General features: G+C 48.6%; 1 protein-coding gene across 2 annotated transcripts in view; it reads left to right on the forward strand.

Moving 5' to 3' along the window:
- Nucleotides 1-8,783: 8,783 nt before the first annotated feature.
- Ras85D (ras-like protein 1) overlaps nt 8,784-21,529 on the forward strand; it is a 109,546-nt gene continuing 96,800 nt past the window's right edge. The window contains exons 1-2 of one of the 2 annotated variants that reach the window (XM_055064348.2): nt 8,784-9,076; nt 20,410-20,458. In XM_055064348.2, the coding sequence (XP_054920323.1) occupies nt 9,046-9,076; nt 20,410-20,458 (80 nt within the window). In that variant the 5' untranslated portion in view covers nt 8,784-9,045. The remainder of the gene's footprint in view (nt 9,077-20,409; nt 20,459-21,529) is intronic. The other variant, XM_050167281.3, reaches the window with a different exon arrangement.

Genomic DNA, 21,529 nt, shown 5'->3' on the forward strand with positions numbered 1-21,529 from the left:
GGGAGTACGCCACTGGCACACGTCACATCCGGTTTGCCTCCAAACCGGGTACAGCCAGCCTGCGGGGATACTGTAGTAATCGCACCGCTGGCACGAGTTGTTGGGGTCTCGGTGCTGACGCCCGTTATTGCCAATGGGTCGCAAGCCCCAAGGGTAGCGTTGGCCTGGCGGCCTGGGGCACTGGAAGCATCGGAAGGTCCCGGCAAAGCAAGAGAAGACTGGTAACAGAACAACTTGTTCTGTTACATAGCATAGCAAAACATAGCAAAACTAACATAGCAAAACTAACATAGCAAAAGAGCGGCCGGTCAGGTCGACCGAAGTGGAGAGACGGGAGAGCACGTAACTCAACAGTACAAATCGGAGCCTCCTCCCTGGCGTCCGGGGGCAGCTGCTCTTATACTCTCGGCGTCGCGGTCCAAAAGGGAAGGTCACGGGATGAAGGTCACGGGACGGCGGAGCATGAGCCCACGACGGCGCGCACGGTCGAGCCGAGAGACCTGCTGAACCGAGTGTAGTGACGCATCGCCAACCCTCACTTCGGGAGCTCCGCTCCCCGGCTGCCGCGCTTTGACAAGCGTGGGCACACACACACACACGCACACACGAAGACACGTGGCACTGAAACACGCCTGGACACGCTTGGCGGGGAGGCGTTGCGGCGGCGTCGCACGGGCCAAAATGTCCGCCGCTTTGAACGAAGCCCCTGCGTCCGTTGCATCCGCGCCGGCATTACCGCGCGTTGTAGGCGAAACGTAACAGACCGCCCCGCCGGGGGAAGGAGATCCCGATGGTCAGGGGACTGCATCCGCTGTCCGGAGGGATGTCGCTCGATGATGCTCATAACCGAAGTCGGGCGTCCTTTGGCGTTTCTTGAGCGCAGCGCACAGAGAAGGCCTCGTTCTCACGTTCAGGTGCACCCAGGACACTGCAAAGTGACTTCGGGAGAGTTGACATTTTTGTTCTCGTTTCCGGCAAGCGTTAGAACTACGCCGAAAGTCAACCGCTCAGTCAGCAAGCACGGCACAACCCTCACTAAGCCCTGCCAGGCTCTTTCCCCTTTTATACTGCTGCCTAGTTCCTTACAGTAGTTTAGCAGCACTCAGAACGCGTCCACAAATCGGAAAATTGCACTAGAAAGCACATCATCACTTTGAAACACTACACAAAAGCAATAGGTTAAAAATCCTGCCTCAGGAAGAAAAACATCAGTAACAAGCAATTTTGAGGCTGATTCCCACGTTAGGGGCTTCGACTTAAGCCATCGGCGTTACCGTTGAGACTCCCCTTTTTGTAACGCACCTCAAAGGAATATTGTTGCAAAGCGAGGCTCCAGCGCAGGAGGCGGCCATTTTTGGGAGAGATGGTCTGCAGCCATTGGAGAGGGCAGTGATCCGTTTCAATGATAAACCTCGAGCCGGCTAGGTAACATGACAATTTCTGAACGGCCCACACGATACACGCACACTCTTTCTCGGTGGCGCTATACGCCTGCTCACGACTGGTCAGCTTACGACTAGCATACAGGACGGGGTGTTCTACTTCTCCATTTTCCCGTTGGCACCGTACAACGCCCATGCCTCGCTCACTAGCATCACACTGAACAACGAACCCTTTTGTGTAGTCGGGCGATCGTAGCACAGGCTGGCTTGTTAGGGCGCTCTTTAGGGCGCTAAAAGCTCTTTCCTTTGTCTCATCCCAGACGACTGTTTGCGGCTCTGTCTTTCTTAGAGCATCCGTCAAGGGAGCCGCGATATCAGAGTACCTGGGGATGTACCTCTGATAGTAGCCGGCGACACCTAAGAACGACCGAATATCGGTCTTCGTGCGCGGTTGCGGGAAGTCTCGCACAGCGGCCACCTTTATTTCAGAGGGGCGGCGACGACCCCGACCAATCACGTGTCCGAGGTAGACAACCTCGGCCTGTGCTAACTGGCACTTGGGAGCCTTGACTGTCAAGCCCGCATCGGGCAGGCGGGTTAGCACTGCCCGCAAGTGCGCCATATGTTCAGGCCAGGATGCGGAGAATATCGCTACGTCGTCTAGATACGGTAAAGCGAATTCTTGCTGTCCCCGCAACACTTTATCCATGAGGCTTGAAAAGCAGTATGGCGCGTTCTTCAAACCAAAACTCAAAACTTTAGGACGGAATGTCCCCATTGGTGAAATGAACGCCGCATACCTACTAGCCTCTTCTGTAAGTGGAACCTGCCAATAACCCCTGACAAGATCTAGGGTGGAAATAAACTGAGCGCTACTCACTCTCTCAAGGCGCTCCTCGATGTTAGGGATCGGATAAATTTGATCCTTAGTGATGGAATTAAGCCTGCGGTAGTCGACGCAAGGACGAGGTTCCTTGCCCGGTACCTCAACTAAAATCAAAGGGGAGGTATAATCACTCTCACCCGCTTCAATAACACCGAGCTGTAGCATTTTCTTTACCTCAGCCTCCATAATATCGCTCTGGCGGGGTGACACCCGGTACGCCTTGGATCGTACTGGCTCTGGGGAGGTAAGTTCTATGTCATGAGTAAGGACAGAAGTCCTACCAGGCCTCTCAGAGAACAGACCTTGAAACTCTTGTAAGAGCTGGTGTAGTTCGGTTTTCTGCTCAGGCGACAGCGATGCTTTACTTATTAAGTCACTAATGACTTGATCGGTGTCTTTCCTGTTCGTCACTGAGCCTAGTCCCGGAAGCTCGACCGGAAGCTCTTCGGGCACGTTTACCATCATGCACACCACTGCTTCCCGTTGCTTATAGGGTTTGAGCAGATTACAGTGGTAAACTTGCTGTGCTTTCCGCTTTCCTGGCAGACTCACCACGTAGTTAACGTCCGACAGTTTTTGAACAATCCGTGCTGGGCCCTCCCACTGCACGTCGAGTTTGTTCTTTAGCGATGTGCGCAATATCATGACCTCATCGCCCACCTCAAAACGACGGGCCCTGGCTGTCCGATCATAATAAACCTTGGCCCTCTGCTGGGCCTCTGCCATTGCTTCACCTGACAACTCCTGTGCCCTTCTCAAGCGTTCGAGGAGCTTAAGCACGTACTCTACCACGACTGGGTCGTCGCCCCTGCCTTCCCATGACTCTCGAAGCATGCGAAGCGGAGATCGCAGCGAGCGACCGTACACCAGCTCAGCTGGCGAAAACCCCGTAGCCGCATGCGGCGCGGTCCTTAATGCAAACATCACTCCAGGCAGACACAGCTCCCAGTCAGTTTGATGTTCAAAACACAATGCTCTCAACACGCGCTTCATGACGGAGTGGAGCTTCTCAACGGAATTCGACTGGGGGTGGTGCACTGAGCTGTGTAACAGCCTTACCCCGCACCTTTCGAGAAAGGCTGTCGTCAAAGCGCTAGTAAACACTGTGCCCTGATCTGACTGGATTTCTGCAGGAAAACCAACTCGCGCAAATATGGACAGTAGTGCATTGACTATCTCAACTGAGCTGAGTTCTTTAAGCGGCACTGCTTCAGGGAACTTTGTCGCTGGGCAGATCACAGTCAAAATGTGTCGGTACCCCGTGGCTGTTACCGGCAGAGGTCCCACTGTATCAATAACGAGCCGTCTAAAAGGCTCCGTAATGATAGGTACCAACTTCAACGGCGCCCTCGATTTGTCCCCTGGCTTGCCCACCCGCTGACAGGTGTCGCATGTCTTCACAAAGTGGTCTGCGTCCCGAAAACACCCTGGCCAATAGTACTCCTGCAAGAGACGGTCCTTAGTTTTCTTGACTCCTAGGTGTCCGGACCACGAACCCCCATGCGACAAGCGCAACAGATCCTGACGATAGCATTGAGGCACGATCAGCTGATCGAACTCCACTCCCCTGCGGTCTAGATACTTCCGGTACAGGACCCCACCTCTTTCCACAAAGCGAGCATTTTTCTTGGCGATACCTTCCTTGATAATGCAGCGTATGTTTTCTAGGCTGCCATCCTTCTTTTGCTCGGCTATCAAAGCCGACCGGCTGACTTTTAGCAACCTGTTAAGTCCGTCTGACGTAGGCGCGATGAGCAAATCTGGAGACAGCTCTTCTAACTTTCCCGTGTCGGGATTTTCCTCTCCAGTATCTGGTGCCTTTAACGCTACAGGCTCAATTTTATTCAGTTCGGGCGTGCTCTGAATACCAGCTTGCTGCGCCTCTGACCCTTTTTCATCGTTCAACAACGTCGGCCCCGCAACTACCGCCTTTGCAGCGAGCTCCCGAACCTTCGATCTGGTTAAGGCCTGAACGCTAGCCTCACCAAACAAAAGCCCCTTCTCGCGCAGGAGGTGATCGGACCTGTTCGAAAATAGGTACGGGTACTGGGGGGGCAGCATAGATGACACTGCGGCCTCCGTCTCAAGTGCTCCGAAAGGTCCTTCAATAAGCACTTTTGCTACCGGCAGACACACGCTATGAGCTTCCACTGCTTGCTTGATCCATGCGCACTCGCCCGTGAACATATCGGGTTCTACGTAAGAGGGGTGAACTACATCCATTGTAGCTGCGGAATCGCGAAGCACTCGGCACTCTTTCCCGTTCACGAGGAGGTCTCGCATGTAAGGCTCGAGAAGCTTCATGTTCTCGTCAGTGCTGCATATAGACAAAAACACGACTTGTGTTTTTGTTTCTGGACACTGCGCCGAAAAGTGACCCGGCTTCTGGCACGTATAACAAACGCGCGCTTGCCTCGTCTCGAACCGCTTTCTGCGTTCGGCTTCGGTTGCCGCCGTCTCCTTACGTTCGGTCGGACTGCTTTCACTCGCATCCGCACTACGTGTATCCCCCTTTGCTCTCATGGGTGTGAACTTCGGCCTCTCAAACTTGGAGCCAAATTCACCCTTTTGACCGTCCTTAGCTCCGCGAGCCCGACGCGTCACAAACTCCTCGGCTAACTCAGCGGCTCTAGCCACCGTACTAACGTCTGGCCTATCCAAGACCCAGTACCGCACGTTCTCAGGTAACCGACTATAAAACTGTTCTAGCCCGAAACACTGCAGAACTTTCTCGTGGTCACCAAACGCTTTCTCTTCTTTGAGCCACTCCTGCATGTTTGACATAAGCCTGTAGGCAAACTCTGTATATGACTCACTTCTGCCTTTCTCATTTTCCCGAAACTTCCGACGGAACGCCTCCGCTGACAGCCGGTACTTTTTTAGCAGACTCGATTTCACTTTGTCGAAATCCTCTGCCTCCTCTCTCTCCAAGCGAGCGACTACGTCGGCCGCCTCGCCGGGTAGCAAAGTGAGCAAGCGCTGTGGCCACGTTTCCCGAGAGAACCCCTGCTTCTCGCACGTTCGCTCAAAGTTAACCAGGAACAAACCAATGTCCTCTCCAAGCTTAAACGGCCGCATCAGGTCAGTCATTTTGAACAATACTCGTTCTCCTGCACCGTGTGCCTGACTTCCATTACGAGCGCGTTCCATCTCTAACTCGAGACGCTTCATTTCCAAAGCGTGTTGACGGTCGCGCTCTCTTTCTTTCTCTTGTTGCTCTCGTTCTATCTGTTCTTTACGTTCACGCTCCTGTCTCTCTTTTTGCTCTTTAAGTTCGCGCTCCTGTCTTTTTGCCGTCTCCCTCTCCTCAATGGTCTCAAGGCATTCCGACAGCTCGTCATCCTCAGCTTCTAACTCAAGAATAGCCCTTAGCAGTTCTGGTTTTCTGAGTTTGTCTGAGACATCCAGACCCAACTCTCTTGCAAGCTCCAGCAATTTCGGTTTGCGCAACGACTTCAAATCCATGGCTGCTCTGAATGCTGCTTTCTCTACTGCGTACTATTGTCTTGCCGCAAACTAACCCGGCAGCAACGACAACCACAATTACCAGCTCTGTTTCTAACACTAACAAAAGCCTGGCAAAACTCAGAAGAAGAAAGTCCCGCACTCACCAAACCTTGCAGCCAAGACTTCAGCGCAGTCGTTCCGCTGCAGGCAACCAGTCATCACACAGGGCTCGTTGCGCTGCTCCCGGATGGTCGTTGTGCTGCTCAGCATACAGTCAACCGCATCTCTTCGCTGCTGGCCTCCGTTGTCGCGATCTCACCGCTGGCAACCAGATGTTGGAATCGTACCTCTGGCACGAGTTGTTGGGGTCTCGGTGCTGACGCCCGTTATTGCCAATGGGTCGCAAGCCCCAAGGGTAGCGTTGGCCTGGCGGCCTGGGGCACTGGAAGCATCGGAAGGTCCCGGCAAAGCAAGAGAAGACTGGTAACAGAACAACTTGTTTATTCTAACATAGCAAAAGAGCGGCCGGTCAGGTCGACCGAAGTGGAGAGACGGGAGAGCACGTAACTCAACAGTACAAATCGGAGCCTCCTCCCTGGCGTCCGGGGGCAGCTGCTCTTATACTCTCGGCGTCGCGGTCCAAAAGGGAAGGTCACGGGATGAAGGTCACGGGACGGCGGAGCATGAGCCCACGACGGCGCGCACGGTCGAGCCGAGAGACCTGCTGAACCGAGTGTAGTGACGCATCGCCAACCCTCACTTCGGGAGCTCCGCTCCCCGGCTGCCGCGCTTTGACAAGCGTGGGCACACACACACACACGCACACACGAAGACACGTGGCACTGAAACACGCCTGGACACGCTTGGCGGGGAGGCGTTGCGGCGGCGTCGCACGGGCCAAAATGTCCGCCGCTTTGAACGAAGCCCCTGCGTCCGTTGCATCCGCGCCGGCATTACCGCGCGTTGTAGGCGAAACGTAACAATACGCTTCTAAGCAAACAGGTCCGCAATAGACATCAGTAAGAGGCGATTGGAGGATTGGTGGAAGAAAAGTAGGGAAACGACAAAAGACGGAGACGTACAAAAGCACAGTTCGCAATAGGGTATCAGAAAATTTGGACGTGGTAGTCCATAGAGGTTTTTTTTTTCTTTTTTTTTTCATTGGTGAACCTAGGTAGGATATTAGGCAGCATAGTAGCAAGAGCTTGGTGGCGCAAGCCACCGCCCCGTTCCAAAGGGGACGCTCATAACATCCATCCATCTATCCGGGGTTTTGCACAGTATGGCCGCAGGTGTTCTATGGCTTTGCTCGGTTTCTGGCTGCTGCGCCTCGATCGTGCCCCGGCCAGTTTGGTTGCTGTGTGGCAAACGTAGCGCCTACGTATGTAAATATATGTAGCGCTGAGTCATATCGAGTTAAGGCACACTCTGAACTGACTTTTAAGGGCATCCCGAGCGGTTTTTCGTTTATTACGCCGCCGTTACCCCGAGTTGTGCCGCCGCGCTCCAGCTGTTGCATTTTGTGTAGGGCTACTGACAGAATGCGGTTTCCAGGCGGCACGATGGCCTCGACTGGAATAAACGCACACGACACCAAAGATTGACTAAGCCTGAAAATATTTTATTTGCATTTTACAAGCACAACAAAAAGCGCTCGTCTACGCATCCACACAAACGTGGTTACATTATTCAAGAACAGTCAAGAAATGGCTCATTAATAAGGGTAGCACAAACGCACAAGAAAGAAGACCTAAGCTACAAAACGTACGGTCGGCTGCTAAGTATAATAATTTCCCTGTCACCGCGTGTCACTTTTATACAGCATCTTTACAGCACTACCAGGCCGGGTAGTTTGGCGGAAAGAACGCAACAGCTTACGGCCGTCAGCTGCCTCTTCTTTACGGGTGTCATAATTATTCTAATCTCCGCATCAACGTCGTGCAAGTCCGCATACAGGTATCTGTATCTGAACCATATGTGCCAGCTTAATACATGTGTAGTGAAATTATGATAACCACTGCGTCTTATCAAACATGTATTGGTTTTGCAAATGCGCATTACAGCTGACGGAACGACATACTGTAAGTGAAGCAGAAGAGAACGAGGACAAAAGGAGAATACAACACTTGAAGAAGAAATGAAGGATTAGTAGGCGTACAGCAAGCAAGCGATGACGGAGAACACAATGATGCATCGGGTGTTCCGTGACATCGGTTTGCGTACTTACGGTGTTATGGAGATCAACGGCATAAAAACGTACCTTCAAGCGTACTCCCTCAACCTCCGCCGCATTCATTATGATAATCAACGCCTAAACAATATGAGGCACTATTTTTTGCCAAGAGTTGACCTCTTTATAGCAAGCCTATGTAATGACTCGCAGACGAAACCAGCATGCTTTTTGAAAATGTTTTACCGCCGTAGCATAGCCGTAGTATTCGAACGCCAACGGCCAGGAAACACATCGATACCGATAGGCTGTCGGTGGTTAAACAAGTACAAAAACCTTGACGCTATGACTAAAAATCACCTTCAACAATCCAATTAAAAAAATCAACTGCCTATTTTCCTGAGGTGAAAAACATCCTTAGATCCCTTCTTTGTGTAAAGTAAAAAAATTAGCATGCTCAGCGCGCCTAGCAGAGAAAGCACAAATTAAAGTATGCGACCAAATTACAGTAGCTCCACTTACGCGCTTATGCTGAAACGTGCCTCGATTGATTTTTCGCCCTCTGTGGCCGTTTGTTGAGCTTGAGTGTGCGGGGCCTGCTACCACCGTCATTCGGAAACATTCCTCGCTCCTGTCGGCGGGCGGTATACTAGCCAACAACAACGTCCTGGCAGCTTCTTCTAAGGCGAAGTACATATGCCACAGCTTGTCGTCAGAGTTCCAGTTGTTAAATGCAGCGACCGTTTCGTATGTTTCCAGCGAGTTATCCGTGTCTTCAAAAGGTGATCCACGGCGGACTATCCGATGTTCTGAGAGCCTGGAGAGCGCTGACGAATGCAGCGCCTCTATGGAAGAGGCGGCATCAGTATTTGCACGGTGGTGGTGGTAGCGATAGTAGTAGTAGTGGTTCTGCACAGGCACTTCGTGGTCTGCTGGGGCAGCAGGGGTGTCGGCGCAAGTGTGGGTAGTGGGTAGGCAGTTGCCTCTCAGTGTGACTTCGCTCGTAGCAGTGAGAGTAGTGCGCTTCCATGTGCCTCTGAGTGCGGACATTGCTGTGTTTTCCGCGCGTGCGAGGAATTTTGTGCACGGGACACCGCGGGTAGGCCCGAAAAGGTGATCGTGCAAACGACAGTGCCGGCAGCCTACAGAGCACCGCCACAATGACGGAATATAAACTAGTTGTCGTCGGCGGTGAGTGTTCCCAGTCCTGTGGCTTTCACTTCGTGATCTCGTACCCTTTTTACGTTGCCACCACTGGTCGCGCAAGTATTGTACGCTGTCGTGCCTTGGTGCGATACCTCCACCCCTTCTGGTCGTTGCACACGGAATTTCTCGTTTGCCTCACGTGGAGCTTGTTATTTCGTTTGAACGCCTTTTATTTTTCTTCCAGAACTGCGATGTATTCGCGCTTAACCGCTCTTGTTGTATCCCGGTACACCGCATTCATTCGACAAATCCTGTTGTGGTACGCCGCTGTCGGCTAAACACGGTACGGCCTCGGCAATACACGGGGGCGCAGTACGTTGGTAGAACCGCTGTGCGCGTCGGTGGAAAGAGCTAAGCATTAACCTCTGCACTTGCAGTCTGATCTCCTACGGCGTTGCTTTGTGCCGTCGCGAATCTCGTGAGAAAAAGCGCCCCTCTTGGCGAGAATGACCGCACATAAAAACGCACAGTAGAGAAAAAACGGAGGGGAGGAGGAGCGGGTCTGACCGCGTGAGAACCTCCGAGATAAATTCGCGCAATAAAACATAAAAAAGAAGCGGGAGAGAGACGCTTGGGGGTGGGGGGCCGGGTTTTCTTTCTTTCTCACCCTCGTGTTTTTTTTCTTGTCCGGTTGCCTTGAGGCCTTAGGCTTAAGTGAATAGGCCTAAATCGAGGAAGCAAACGCCGGTGCTATTCGATGCTGTCTTTCGCAGTGTGTGATGACTCGGATACTTGGCGTTTCCACATCTCCTCGCGCGCGATATATTTGTATATGTGTGTGTGTGTACGTTTCTGAACTGCACTTCGTGTTTGAGCCTTTAGCAGGTGGAATAAATATTTTTACGAAGCATCATTCGCCGTCCTCACATACTTTTTTGTTAACGAAATTTTGCGCGACTAGTTTTTCGTCTGTGACGCCTCTTCGTGACACACAACTCCGCTGCGCTACTTCTACTTGCGTATGTCAGTTCATTAAGAAGCGCCCCCTCTGCTCAACATTCTTGGCAGTTTTCCTTTGTTGGCGCTGTCGGACACCGACGAGATTGCTCGAGAACAATCAGTGTCGGTTTCAGCTTGGGCGCTTTTTTTTTTCTTTAATCTCTCGCCGAGTGAAATCCAAAGATGACATGAAAAAGCAGTATTGTAGGCAAGAACTACGCTGTGGAAACCATCGTGTGTTCTGGTGGTTCGTACTGTTCTAGCTTCTGAGCGCAACGCTATTTGAGCGTGGCGACTGCAGTCAAATAGCAGAAATGCATTGTCAAAGCCTGTTGCATGCTTGTGTGCCAGTCGATGGTTATGGAACGTGAAAATAAAAGGGCGCAGTGGGTCTGCGCCACTGTGGTAACATTGTGGGCATCATGAGAGTTCACGGACCTAGCGGAGACCAGTGATGACAAAGCGTGTTTATCCACGCAGCGCACTGTACCTCTTTAAGCATTCCTTACGCTTTTGTGTGGTTTATTCATTTTCTGTTCAGGTGTTGGCACAGCTTGATGGGATGTAACCTCAGTCGATATTTTGTGTAGCATGAAATCTGACATTGTAAACTTTATGGCACAGTTGCTGGGCAGCTAGCAAAACATTCTCCCAGCACATTAGAACTGCAGACACAAGGAACATGCACTGACTTTAATCTTTCGTAAGAATGTGCTTTTAACACCTGCAACCATCTATAGAACACAGTGCAAGCCAAGAGAGGTGGCTTAATTGTGCACTTAATTTGTTCAGAAATTGCTAGTGCAGAATCTGCTCGAATTTGTTGTGGGGTGAGAAGCTGTCTCTATTATGGGGCTCTTGCATTGCCCAGGGGGCGCTGCGAAAATGGTGCTAAAAAGCGCCCTCTGTCCTCAACTGGGTAGTACCAAGCTCTGTTGTCTGCTTTGGAAAGCATGTTTACAATATGGACCCGCCACTTCCGGTTTTGTTGTACCGCGGGTTGCAGTGAATATCGGGCACCGAAGATTTTTTTCAGGGGTGGCACGCTTCGTAAAGACAATAACTTATGCAACGCCGAATACGTGTACGCCATTCAAGAAATAAGCGGCGAAGTTTTAGCACGGTGTTAATCGCAAGTGAAGTGAGTCGCGTACGAAGTTGGAACTTCAGGTAAGGTTTGCATGCTGCTAGATTCAGGCGCAAACGCGAGGAAGTGCTTGCTATAAATGAATTCACAGCAGTGATAAGCCGGCATCATGTGTATGGAACTGCTCGAGCGCACGACGGTACGCGCCACGACAGCAGCGGTCTTTCAGCATGCCACGAAACGGCGGGCCTCCTGCAATCTTTGTTGACTGCATGCCGCTCGACAAGTAGTTATGCCTGCACTGTAGCAGCGGCCATCTGTCCCTTTAGCAACTGATAAATAACCGATGCAATGCATATGAGCTCGCAGTAATGTAGGTGCGAATCGCGCGAGCTCGTGCGCTGCTCGCTTGATGTAGCTTTTAATGACAGTGCTCGAACATCGATGTGCTGCAATCCATACTACCTTGCTGCGCTGCCTCAACGTGCTGGCTTGAGGTCAAGGATAAGCACATTTAACTCTCTAACCTGTGCTGCTCGTAGTGGGGTAGGGAATTGTCACTGAATCAGCCCGACCATTTGTGCTCATTTGCACGCGCCACTTCGCACGGGTCGAATTGTTAATTGTCGCTGTGGCCGGGTCTCGAATCGGAAATCACCAGCCATGCCTGCTGCTATGTCGGTCTGCCGTCGGGACTGTAGGTGCAAAAGACCGAATTTTAAAATGCAGATAAGCAAGGTTCAAGACAGGCGAAGCAGTCAGCATGGCGCGAAGTTTCGCTTGCCCAGTGCGCCCGACGCTTTGCTTCGTCAGGCCTTGAAGGAAAACGGTAGAATCTGATGTTGGGATTCAGGCCTTCTTGTTCATGGCAGCCTACGACGCAGAAGTAACAACGGTGACACTTTTTCGAGGCTGAGCTAGGTCTCTCCGGATCGGCGTCGCCGATTCCTTCTGCTTCCAGCATTACGTCTCACGGAGAGTCCATTTTCGTTAAACTATAGGCTGCGACGAGCTTGCAGCATGGTCTGTGAGAAGTGATGAGCCTTTTTGCAATCGCAACAGGGCAGAATAAAGTGCGAATCGACGCAAAACTCGGCCTAGAAACGTGCTTCGCCACAGCCAGGGCTCAATACGACTCAAGCTGGTACGACCCAGATGTCGTTTCCCGCGCCGCATGAGGTTGCAGGATCAAATGCCAGCCATGGTGGCCACATCCCAATGGGGGCGAAATGCAAGAACACCCATGTACTTGATTTAAGTGCACGTTAAAGAACTCCAGGTGGTTGAAGTTTCGAGAGTCCTCCACTACGGCATGCCTCATAATCAGAAAGTGGTTTTCGCACGTAAAACCCCATAATTTTTTTAAGCTATTGCATCAGGTCGTAAAATTCTTTAAATAGCATGGCTGATATAAACGACAAATGCTGTTTATGGCTCGGACATCTACAGTGGTCACAATGTTGGGGTGGCAAATTATAAAATTACCTTCTTTCCTAAACTGGACTCATTTTCTCCACCTTACATTGATAATGGCTTCTTTTTCACAAGTGTGGCAAAATGGGCTTGTTGGTACATCTTCAATGGCAGTAGTTGAGCGCTTGATAAAGATGAGGAGAAAAAAAAAGAATGTGTCCATGCGTCTCCTTTATTTCTTTTTTTTTTTTGTCCTCATCTTTGCTAAGTGCTCAACAGCTGCCATACTTTTTCACACCATTACTTAGAATTGAAAGGACATAAATGTTGCAGGTTTGAAGAGAGTTAGAGTGAGTGGTCATTATGCAGCTTGAGATATATAAAATGGCGCTAGCTCTCGTACTGGAGTCTCCTTTCAAACTGGTGATGCAGCTACTTCTCAGGGAGCCGCACAATATCGAGTTGACATTGAGAGAACTCACTTACCACATTAATGATTGCCTTGTCTGGAGGATGCTCACTGCAGCCTAATCCAATATCCAAAGCTTTGATTAGAACTTAAGGCTCATTGCTTAGACTTTGGAGCTGTCTATAGTCTCATGGGTCTCTCTGCTTCCGTAAACTGTTCTTTTCTCAATTACTTTGCAACAGTCTTCTGCAGACATTGGTAGTGAGGAAGTTATGCAGGCTTACCCCAACATGAACTGTTCTGTAGCATAGAGGCTCAAACCATTATTGTGAGCACCTCTCTTAATGGCCCAGTTGTTTCAAGTGGAGGCTTACTGGTGCCGCAGTGATGTGCAATGCATGTACACCATGCATTGTAGACCATGGAAACTTACTTTGAGCAATAAGTTAGAAAAATGGGCGAGCACTGTCTGACAACTGAAATTTATTGAACAAGATGTTCGAAAAAGAAAACACGAATAAACCAGCTGCTTGCGTGCACAGGAAATTTTAAGTCACCTGGAAATAGTTGCTGAGCAAGTGCATTTCACAATCTAACAGAACGACAGATGGCTCACACAGTCTTCGCGCAACCTTTCTATATTGTCGGATGTCTCCAGAGAGGACTGGTGACATTTCATGGGGACAGCTGGGCTTCTGAAAACCGGGCTATCGACTGGGTCGGGGTAGCATGCGCACTACTTCATTCTTCCTGCTTCTTGCACTGTGCCCACTACTGCAGGTGGCATTTCAGCCCTTCCTCGAGAAGGGAATTGGCTCGATGGTTAAAAAGCGGTGCAAGAAAAAAGGGCGAAAATAAAACATGGTCAAGGCAGATTATCGCGCGGAGAACACAGTGACAGCTACAGGAAGGACACTAGTACATCAGAGGGGGAGCATGTTGTGCAGAGTATAAAGAAACAGATAGGTATCTGCATTAGCTGCAGATATGAGTGCAAATACAAAAATCAGTAAATGAAAAAAAACCATACATGCGCCCAACATAAGGCTTCCTGCGTACAGTGTGAACGCTGTCAGGGCTAGGTTATTATCTATGCTTGAGCTGCACTGTCTGGAACGACTTCGTGGTTCACGTCACTGATGAAGGCAAAGCACTTTGTATAGGCCAAATACCGGCTCGGCAACTTTTAGCAAAGGCCATGAAGGTGAACAGGGGTCCACATCCACATGTGGTCTCCGGGATTGTAGCACACTGGTCAGTGGCGGATGTTATAACGCCGTGCGCCTGCGTGCCACTGCTGACCGATCTGTGGTCGCACAAGCTGGCGAGCTTCCTCAGCATGCTGAGCAAGTTTTTTTGCGTCAATAGTTAGGTGCTTGGTGTCTTGGCATGGAAGCGTAGCGTCCAGCATCATCTGAACTTTGCGGCCGTAAAGAAAGCAAAATGGTGTGAAGCATGTTGTTTTTTGTACGGAGGTATTAAACACGAAGGTCAGATTAGGCAAGATATAATAATAATAATAACCTTTATTACATCCAGCCGTGTCATGGTTACAAATCCAGCCCGCATAAGCAACATTGCTTGTGTGCGAGGCTGGGCAGTCAGCTGGTAGTACTGGTATGTGTACAAATAAATAAATAAAAAAATATAGGAAAAAAAGTAATATTGCAGAAAAAGATAATATTGCATCACCAGGAAGAAAAGACATTTACGTTAAAGATAACTTCACAATCAGGTTCGCATGCTTCAAGTCCCGAAGAAAAAGTTTTAAAAAATATGGGCATTATGTATCACCCACGACCTTAAATGTGATTTTATTTGTTTAAATGTTCCTGCGGTATCATTCTCATTCAATTTATTGAAATTAGCCGGCACCTAGAAAGCACGAGTCCTCTTGCTGTAGTTTGCGTACACACGAGGTACCACATATTTTTCTGTTTGACGTAAGCGGTGAGATTTCACGTGTTCAAGTTTTTGAAATTAGTAGGAAAACAACTCTTACACATGGCGTCGGACAAAACTTGTTGCTTTACAAACATGTGACTGGTACATGCTCAGCAAGACATCTTCCCCATGACCAAGTGTGCCATACAAGAGGCTATAGCAATTTTTTTTTAGGATGCGGTTAATTATCTTCAGTCTACTAGGAGAAGCAAAGCCATAAATTGTTATTCCGTACCTTATGATCGATTCACCAAGTGCTTCGTAAGCCATCACAGAAAGATTTTAGGGCATACAAATGAGCGCATACAGCACGTAAGCACCTCGCGAGCTCTTCAGTGTGGACATTCCATTACAACGTGTAGTCGAAGTGTAGCCCCAGGTATTTTGCGTTATTTGCCAGAGTTGCCAGAGGACATGAGCATGCAAGGCAGTCACTGGTGTGGACATAAACAGGGGAAATATCCGTGACTACTTGATATGGGCTGTGAAAACGTATCATGTTAGCCTTCGATTTATTAATAAACATTTTGTTGTTAATGATCCAATCAAGTAGTTTACAGACATCATACTGTAATACTCTAGCGGCTTCGTTTGAAAGTTTGTTTGATGTAACCAAAGCCGTGTCATCAGCGTATAAATTTTTGATTTTAGTGGTAAGCAAGCAAGATCATTCATGTAAATGTTAAACAAAAGCAGTCCCAATACGGACCCTTGTGGTACCCCTGATTTGACACACAACAAAGAACTATAGGACTCCGCCACACGGACACACTACTGTCTGCCTGTTAAATAATTTTTAAGAAAATGAGCAATACGGGCCTCTGAAGCCACATCAGCTTAGTTTTGATAGTAACTGTTCGTGATCTAATGTGTCAAATGCTCATTGTAAGTCAACGAAAAGAGTCGAAACAACATTGTTTTTATCGATTTTGTTACAGATATAGTCATTAAAATCTTCCAACAGGCCCGCAGTACTCTGTCCTGAGCAAAAACCAAACTGCACTGGGCTAATAAGGCTAAACGTTTCACAGAATGAGGCCATATTAACATAGACTATTATTGCGAAGCAATACTACTTTAGGTCGCACTTCAGCCCGTTTCGTGGCGAGGCGGTGGTAGGCACCATTGACCTTTAGCATGACCTCGCTGCGTGACGTCACACCAGCTGTGTAAAAACGGGGCCCCATCTCACGCCGTCGCGAGGCGAGGCGGTAGCCACCAACGGCGGCCTAACTCCCGCTCCTCTCACCAGGGGCGCGGCGCGGCGCCCGAGTCATCCTCGCATGTCGCAACATCAGCAGCGGCCTCCTCGCAGCCGCCGACGTTCGGCGGGTGTCGAGCATCGAGAACGTCGTCATGCGCTACTTGGACCTCTCGTCCTTTAGCTCGATACGGGCGTTCGCCAACGGCGTGCTCAAGTCCGAGATGCACCTGGACGTGCTGGTGCTTAGATGATTCACTGTAAGCCGTAACACTAGCATAACCCAAGACTACCACCAGCCATACTACCAGCTGATCCAAGAATAACACACTATTGCTTCGCAATCACCAGGCTTAACCAAGCTAAGCCACGGCCGTTTTTTTTTTCCAATATGCTTGCCAAAGACAAACAAATTGAAATTGGTCGGTAATTCTCGTAAAGTTTTCGAGATCCTTTCTTATAAAGACGTCTCACAATACTAACTTTCATGTTTTCATGTATCTGACCGGTTTTTAATATGATCCCATGTAAAAACGTTTTGTGCGCAAACGAACAGGGACAAAGAAGAGGAGCAACACAAGGACGAGCGCTTTATAACACTGGTTTTATTTTTGAAGAACTTCCTGCTTCCTGACCGGGTGGCTTTGGCCCACGGCATTTTATCTGTGGACCAATATATAGTGTTATATGCGCTATAGGCGTGCTCTGTTTGACTAGATCGCATAGATATGTGGGTATTTAAGCAGGAAGTTCTTCGAAAATAAAAGCAGTTGTTATAAAGCGCTCGTCCTTGTGTTGCTCCTCTTCTTTGTCCCTGTTTGTTTGCACACAAAAAGTTTTTAAATAGTGAATCTGTTCCAACTAGGCCGACTTGCAGTTATGATCCCATGTGTTGTTCTGGACGTCATTGTACATAGAGATCATGTCAGTGATGGTCTCGTTTAAGCGTTCCGTAAGTCCGCTGGACTGCGGGCGGTAAGCAGTCGTTTTTCGATGCCTTTGAGCAGTCATTTTTCGACGGCGTTCAGAGCAGTGCTGTGAACGCCATCCCTCTGTCTGTGATTAGAGTGAATGGGGCACCATGATGGGCAGGCAATACAATGTGGCACACATTGCGGCACCTGCGCTACTCGGAAGCCGTGGCTCACGGGAGCGTCTCTGTCTCGGCATCGCGGGTTAAATAGTCAGTCATGACAATCACCTACTTGTTGCCATCAGTTGACAGAGGAAAAGGACCAAGAATGTCCAAGCCGACTTGGTTGAATGGCTTATGAGGTGCTTCGATGGGTTGCTTCAGGCTTTGTGGGCGGCGGCTTTCACCACTGAGATTCACGGCAACCTTTAATGTAGTGTTTGGCACTTGCTGAAAGCCCGGGAAAGTAATAATCTCACTACTCTAGCAATCGTTCGTGAGGAGCCTAAGTGGCCTGATGTGGGCTCGTCATGGCAAGCGAAAAAGAACGTTGTCCCGCAAATCTTTTGGAACCACGAGGAGGTAGGCTTAGTCATTCGAACGGGCGTTTTTCTTGTAAAGCACGTTGTATCGTACATAGAAGGGCGTCACTACGCGACGTAGCTGGTGTGGAATGGTTGTCGGGTGGCCCTCTAAGTGGTTGATGATAGGTTGAATTTCATCGTGTCATGCTGCCGTCTTATCAAGTCCGATGTAGTAATGGCACCCAGCAAGCCATTGCGCCTGTGTTCGTCTTCCTTTCTGTTGTACCACCCCATTATAGCAAGGTGGTCCTCTTGAACATACTATGTTGCTGAAATGTGGACATTTGCCGCATTGGCCATTATTTTCTGCACCTTTCTGCATTTGACACGGCCTGGTCCATTGCTGTCGCCTATCTTGATGTGGGTTCCCCGCTAGTGCCCAGTGCCCAGCTAGGTCCAGATTTCGAAGGGGGAATCACAGTGTGGCCCAGATCAGGCTGAGCAACCCGTGTGCGATATTGTGTGACCGCCACCTCAAATTTTCATGATGTATGGAGGTGTCCTGCTTAACACGGCACGAAGCTGCATCCCACCTTGTGTGCTTTTAATTCGTTGCATTGAAAGATTGTATAATTATAACAATATGCTGCACATCTGAGGATTAGAGGCCTGACACTGTGCTTAGAGAGCCTAGAGCCATCTCATAAAACAAAGCGAGGCAAAAATTCTGCAAGTACATGTATTTCTTCAGGAAATCTCCACGTTTGTAGGACGTGGAGATTTGCACACATATACTAGGTGCTCACTCTGGCACCTAGTACATGTGTGTGGTGTTGCCTCGATGTTCACATCTTGGCTATTGATAAACTGCTAGTTGGTTATGATGTAAATACCAAAAAAGAAAAATGTAATTGGCCAAAGGTGCAGTACTCTACAAGTTTGACTTGGTTTGACCCTTGGTGTGTGTGAACTTCCTGCACTGTGCACCCTGATATAACCCTGGTGATATAACCCTGATATAACCCTGGTGAATGGTCTTAAACTCGAAGTCTGATGAAATAATTTGTCCTGGAAGAATTGGCCCCTGTTCATAGTGAAGTGGTGAGCAGGGAGGGTGCAAGGTTATATGTGTCTGAGTACATGACATTGGATGGCTGCATAAGTCAGGTTAACATTTCTGGTGTTTCGATTCAAAGCTTGTGCAGTTGTCTGGATAAATAGCAACTCAAGATCAGGTCTTGCATAACTTGAGCATGCGGTTGGGTAGCGGTAAACTGCTCTCGGTTGGGTGCAAACCTCGTCAAACGGTTGACTTCCACGGTTGCTGCAGATACCAAAGCAAAGTCCAGTGTGGACCATTTGAACCGACATAAATGCAAGAGTGACTAGATTATCCTAAAGCTTTCGTGGCACTCATCCATTTGGCATGACAAATTTTCTTGTACTAAGGTCTAAATCCAAACATGTATACTCTGAGTTCTCTGCAGCATTGCCTAGACTCGCGAGTGCAGATTTTTGCACACCAAGATGCAGTGCCACAGTTCGGAACCCGTTAGACAAAATGGTCTTCTCGGCAGCTGTTTACTAGGAAGCTTCTCTGCAGGTTACCAGGCGGTTTATTGGGCAATTTCGCTTCGTTCTTTAATAAAATATACGTTGAGGCTCTATGATACTGAAAATAGTTGTCCACTTGTTTTATTGACAACATGCAGAGAAACAAATAAATTAATGCAATGCTGCTGTACGGACATTAATTTGCATTAATAAATTATAGCAATTAGTTGATTTGACAGTGGCTGAATTCGTACATGTAATTGGCACAGCCACAACACCGTAGAGTGCTGACACTGCGGAGGACTCCTTCCTGGGTAGTGTTTTGTCCTTCACAGAAAAGTGGTCTGCAGACCTGCCTGTGTTCCAAACAGCTCTTCTTTGTGAAAGAGGTGAATAAGTTGATGTTGAACATGCTTAGAACAGTGCAGAAGAAGTGCAGTAAACGTGCAAGAATTCTAATTAAGAAAACGGCTGCACTTATGAATGTCAGCGAGCACACTGTGTACAAGTAGATGTTACAAGAGGGACCAAGGGATGGCACCAACATACTGCGCGATGCGCTGGCAGAGTCCTGCTTGTGACTCCTCCACTTCCACAGTCTCTGCAACCTCCTTTCTGCTCTATCTATGAATATATTGAAAACGCCAGTCCTTTTGGTGTCGAAGTGAATATGGAAAAAATCTTCTACCGCTGCTATCATGACAGCTAATCTTGTTGTGCAGTTTCAGTCTTCGTACATGCTGCCGCCGCCTGTGCTCCCCGCTAGCAGATGATGGGGCACATAAACAGACCTTTAAAATGTGTTCGCAAGAAGCCGGAAGCTTCCAAGCACAAAACTACTGAAGCAGAGTACAGGTAAAGCAACATCTTAGAATGAAACAGTGCAAAAGACTGCGAGTAGTGCTCTGTGTGTCTGTTAGCCACTCGTCCAAGCTTGGCGCTGTTCCATTCAACAATGGCTGAAGAAGGGAAGCCTCATCTCGGAGCCGAGCATTTCGACAGGTGTACCTTCATGGTGGTGCGGCAGAGCAACACTGACGATGCACACTGAAGAAGACCTTCGTCTGCCACCATGAACCAACTCTGTCCTAATGCAGAACTTGTCATGGCTCTACACTGGGGCTTCCTTTGTCTGCCTGCAGTCTTCCACTGCCTTGTTTTTTCTATATTGATCTACATTGGGGTCCTCATTGTGAAAGTTCCAATGCTTGTAGCTCGCATAATATTTAATGTGAGGTTGCACAAAGCAAAAGAACAAGGATGCTTGTTGTGGGCTGCCTGTTCAGCCTTCTGTGTGCACTGGTGCCTCATTCTTTCATGCAATTATGTTGCAGCGGGTGGCGTGGGAAAGAGTGCCTTGACAATCCAGCTCATACAGAACCAGTGAGTCTTCCGTATTCTTTCCATTTAAATGTGCTATGGCATTGAGTGTGCATGCGAGAACCAACTCTGTCCTCACTGCATTAGAACAGGGAAAGCTCAACTCTGTCTTGTGTGTAAACCTTTCCTGCAAGGTTGGTTGAAAGCACTTTGCATATCGTGTAAAGTGCGTGCAAGAAATGCAGGCACTGGCTCTCATCTTAATGGCACGTACACATTGAGAGTGAAACATGTGGGTAACAGTGCAAACAGGCGACCCCAAGAAGGGAGACACAAGCGCTGGTGCTTGCACTGTTAGCCATGTGTTTCAAGATGAACCAACTCGCCCAAAAAGAAGTATCGACTTCGAGATTACAGTAATTTTTTTCACTGTGGCAGCATGAATCTGAAATTATCGTAGAGAAAAATGACTTTCTTAAACAAAATTTGTAGGTACCTACCATTGTTCTGATATGAGTGACATCAGCATTCACTCTGGTAAAACTGTTTTCGTTGAATTTAAAGCATAATTTTTTTCTTTCTTTTCCTGGAAGAACATATATATATGAAAAAAAGTGATATTTTTTTTTATGTCATTAGTTTTACATCATTCATGAACATGGTATCAGTCATATGCTACCAATAGTTTATTTTGCGATTCGCAGGTGTTGAATCACATAGACAATTTACTCAAATGTCTGCACCGGTTAATTCTAATTTTCATGCTTCTGGGAAATGTTTCTCCTTGATAAGATATCGCAAGCTCGTCATTGAAAAGTAAAAGCAGTAAACAGAAATTAAGATGGCCCACCACCAATTGCACCATCTTATTGTCGCAAGTTCTTTGTATAAGTTTAACCCATAATTGCTACTTCTGACAATGGGAATAGTCTGGTAGAGTTTTTTAATGCGACTGTACAGGCATGCCCTAGCCATTTTGTTCCACTTAAAATGAAGAAAATAAATGTTGATGTGCTATAGATGACTACACATATTCATCATCTTTCTCACCTCCTTGCTAGACAAGGCGACAAAGATGCACTAGCGACTCTCGTGCTATCACCCTGTTCTAGACTGTTAAGGAGGAACTCCACA

The sequence above is a fragment of the Dermacentor andersoni genome, chromosome 11 (assembly GCF_023375885.2).
Source record: "Dermacentor andersoni chromosome 11, qqDerAnde1_hic_scaffold, whole genome shotgun sequence".
Taxonomy (NCBI): domain Eukaryota; kingdom Metazoa; phylum Arthropoda; class Arachnida; order Ixodida; family Ixodidae; genus Dermacentor; species Dermacentor andersoni.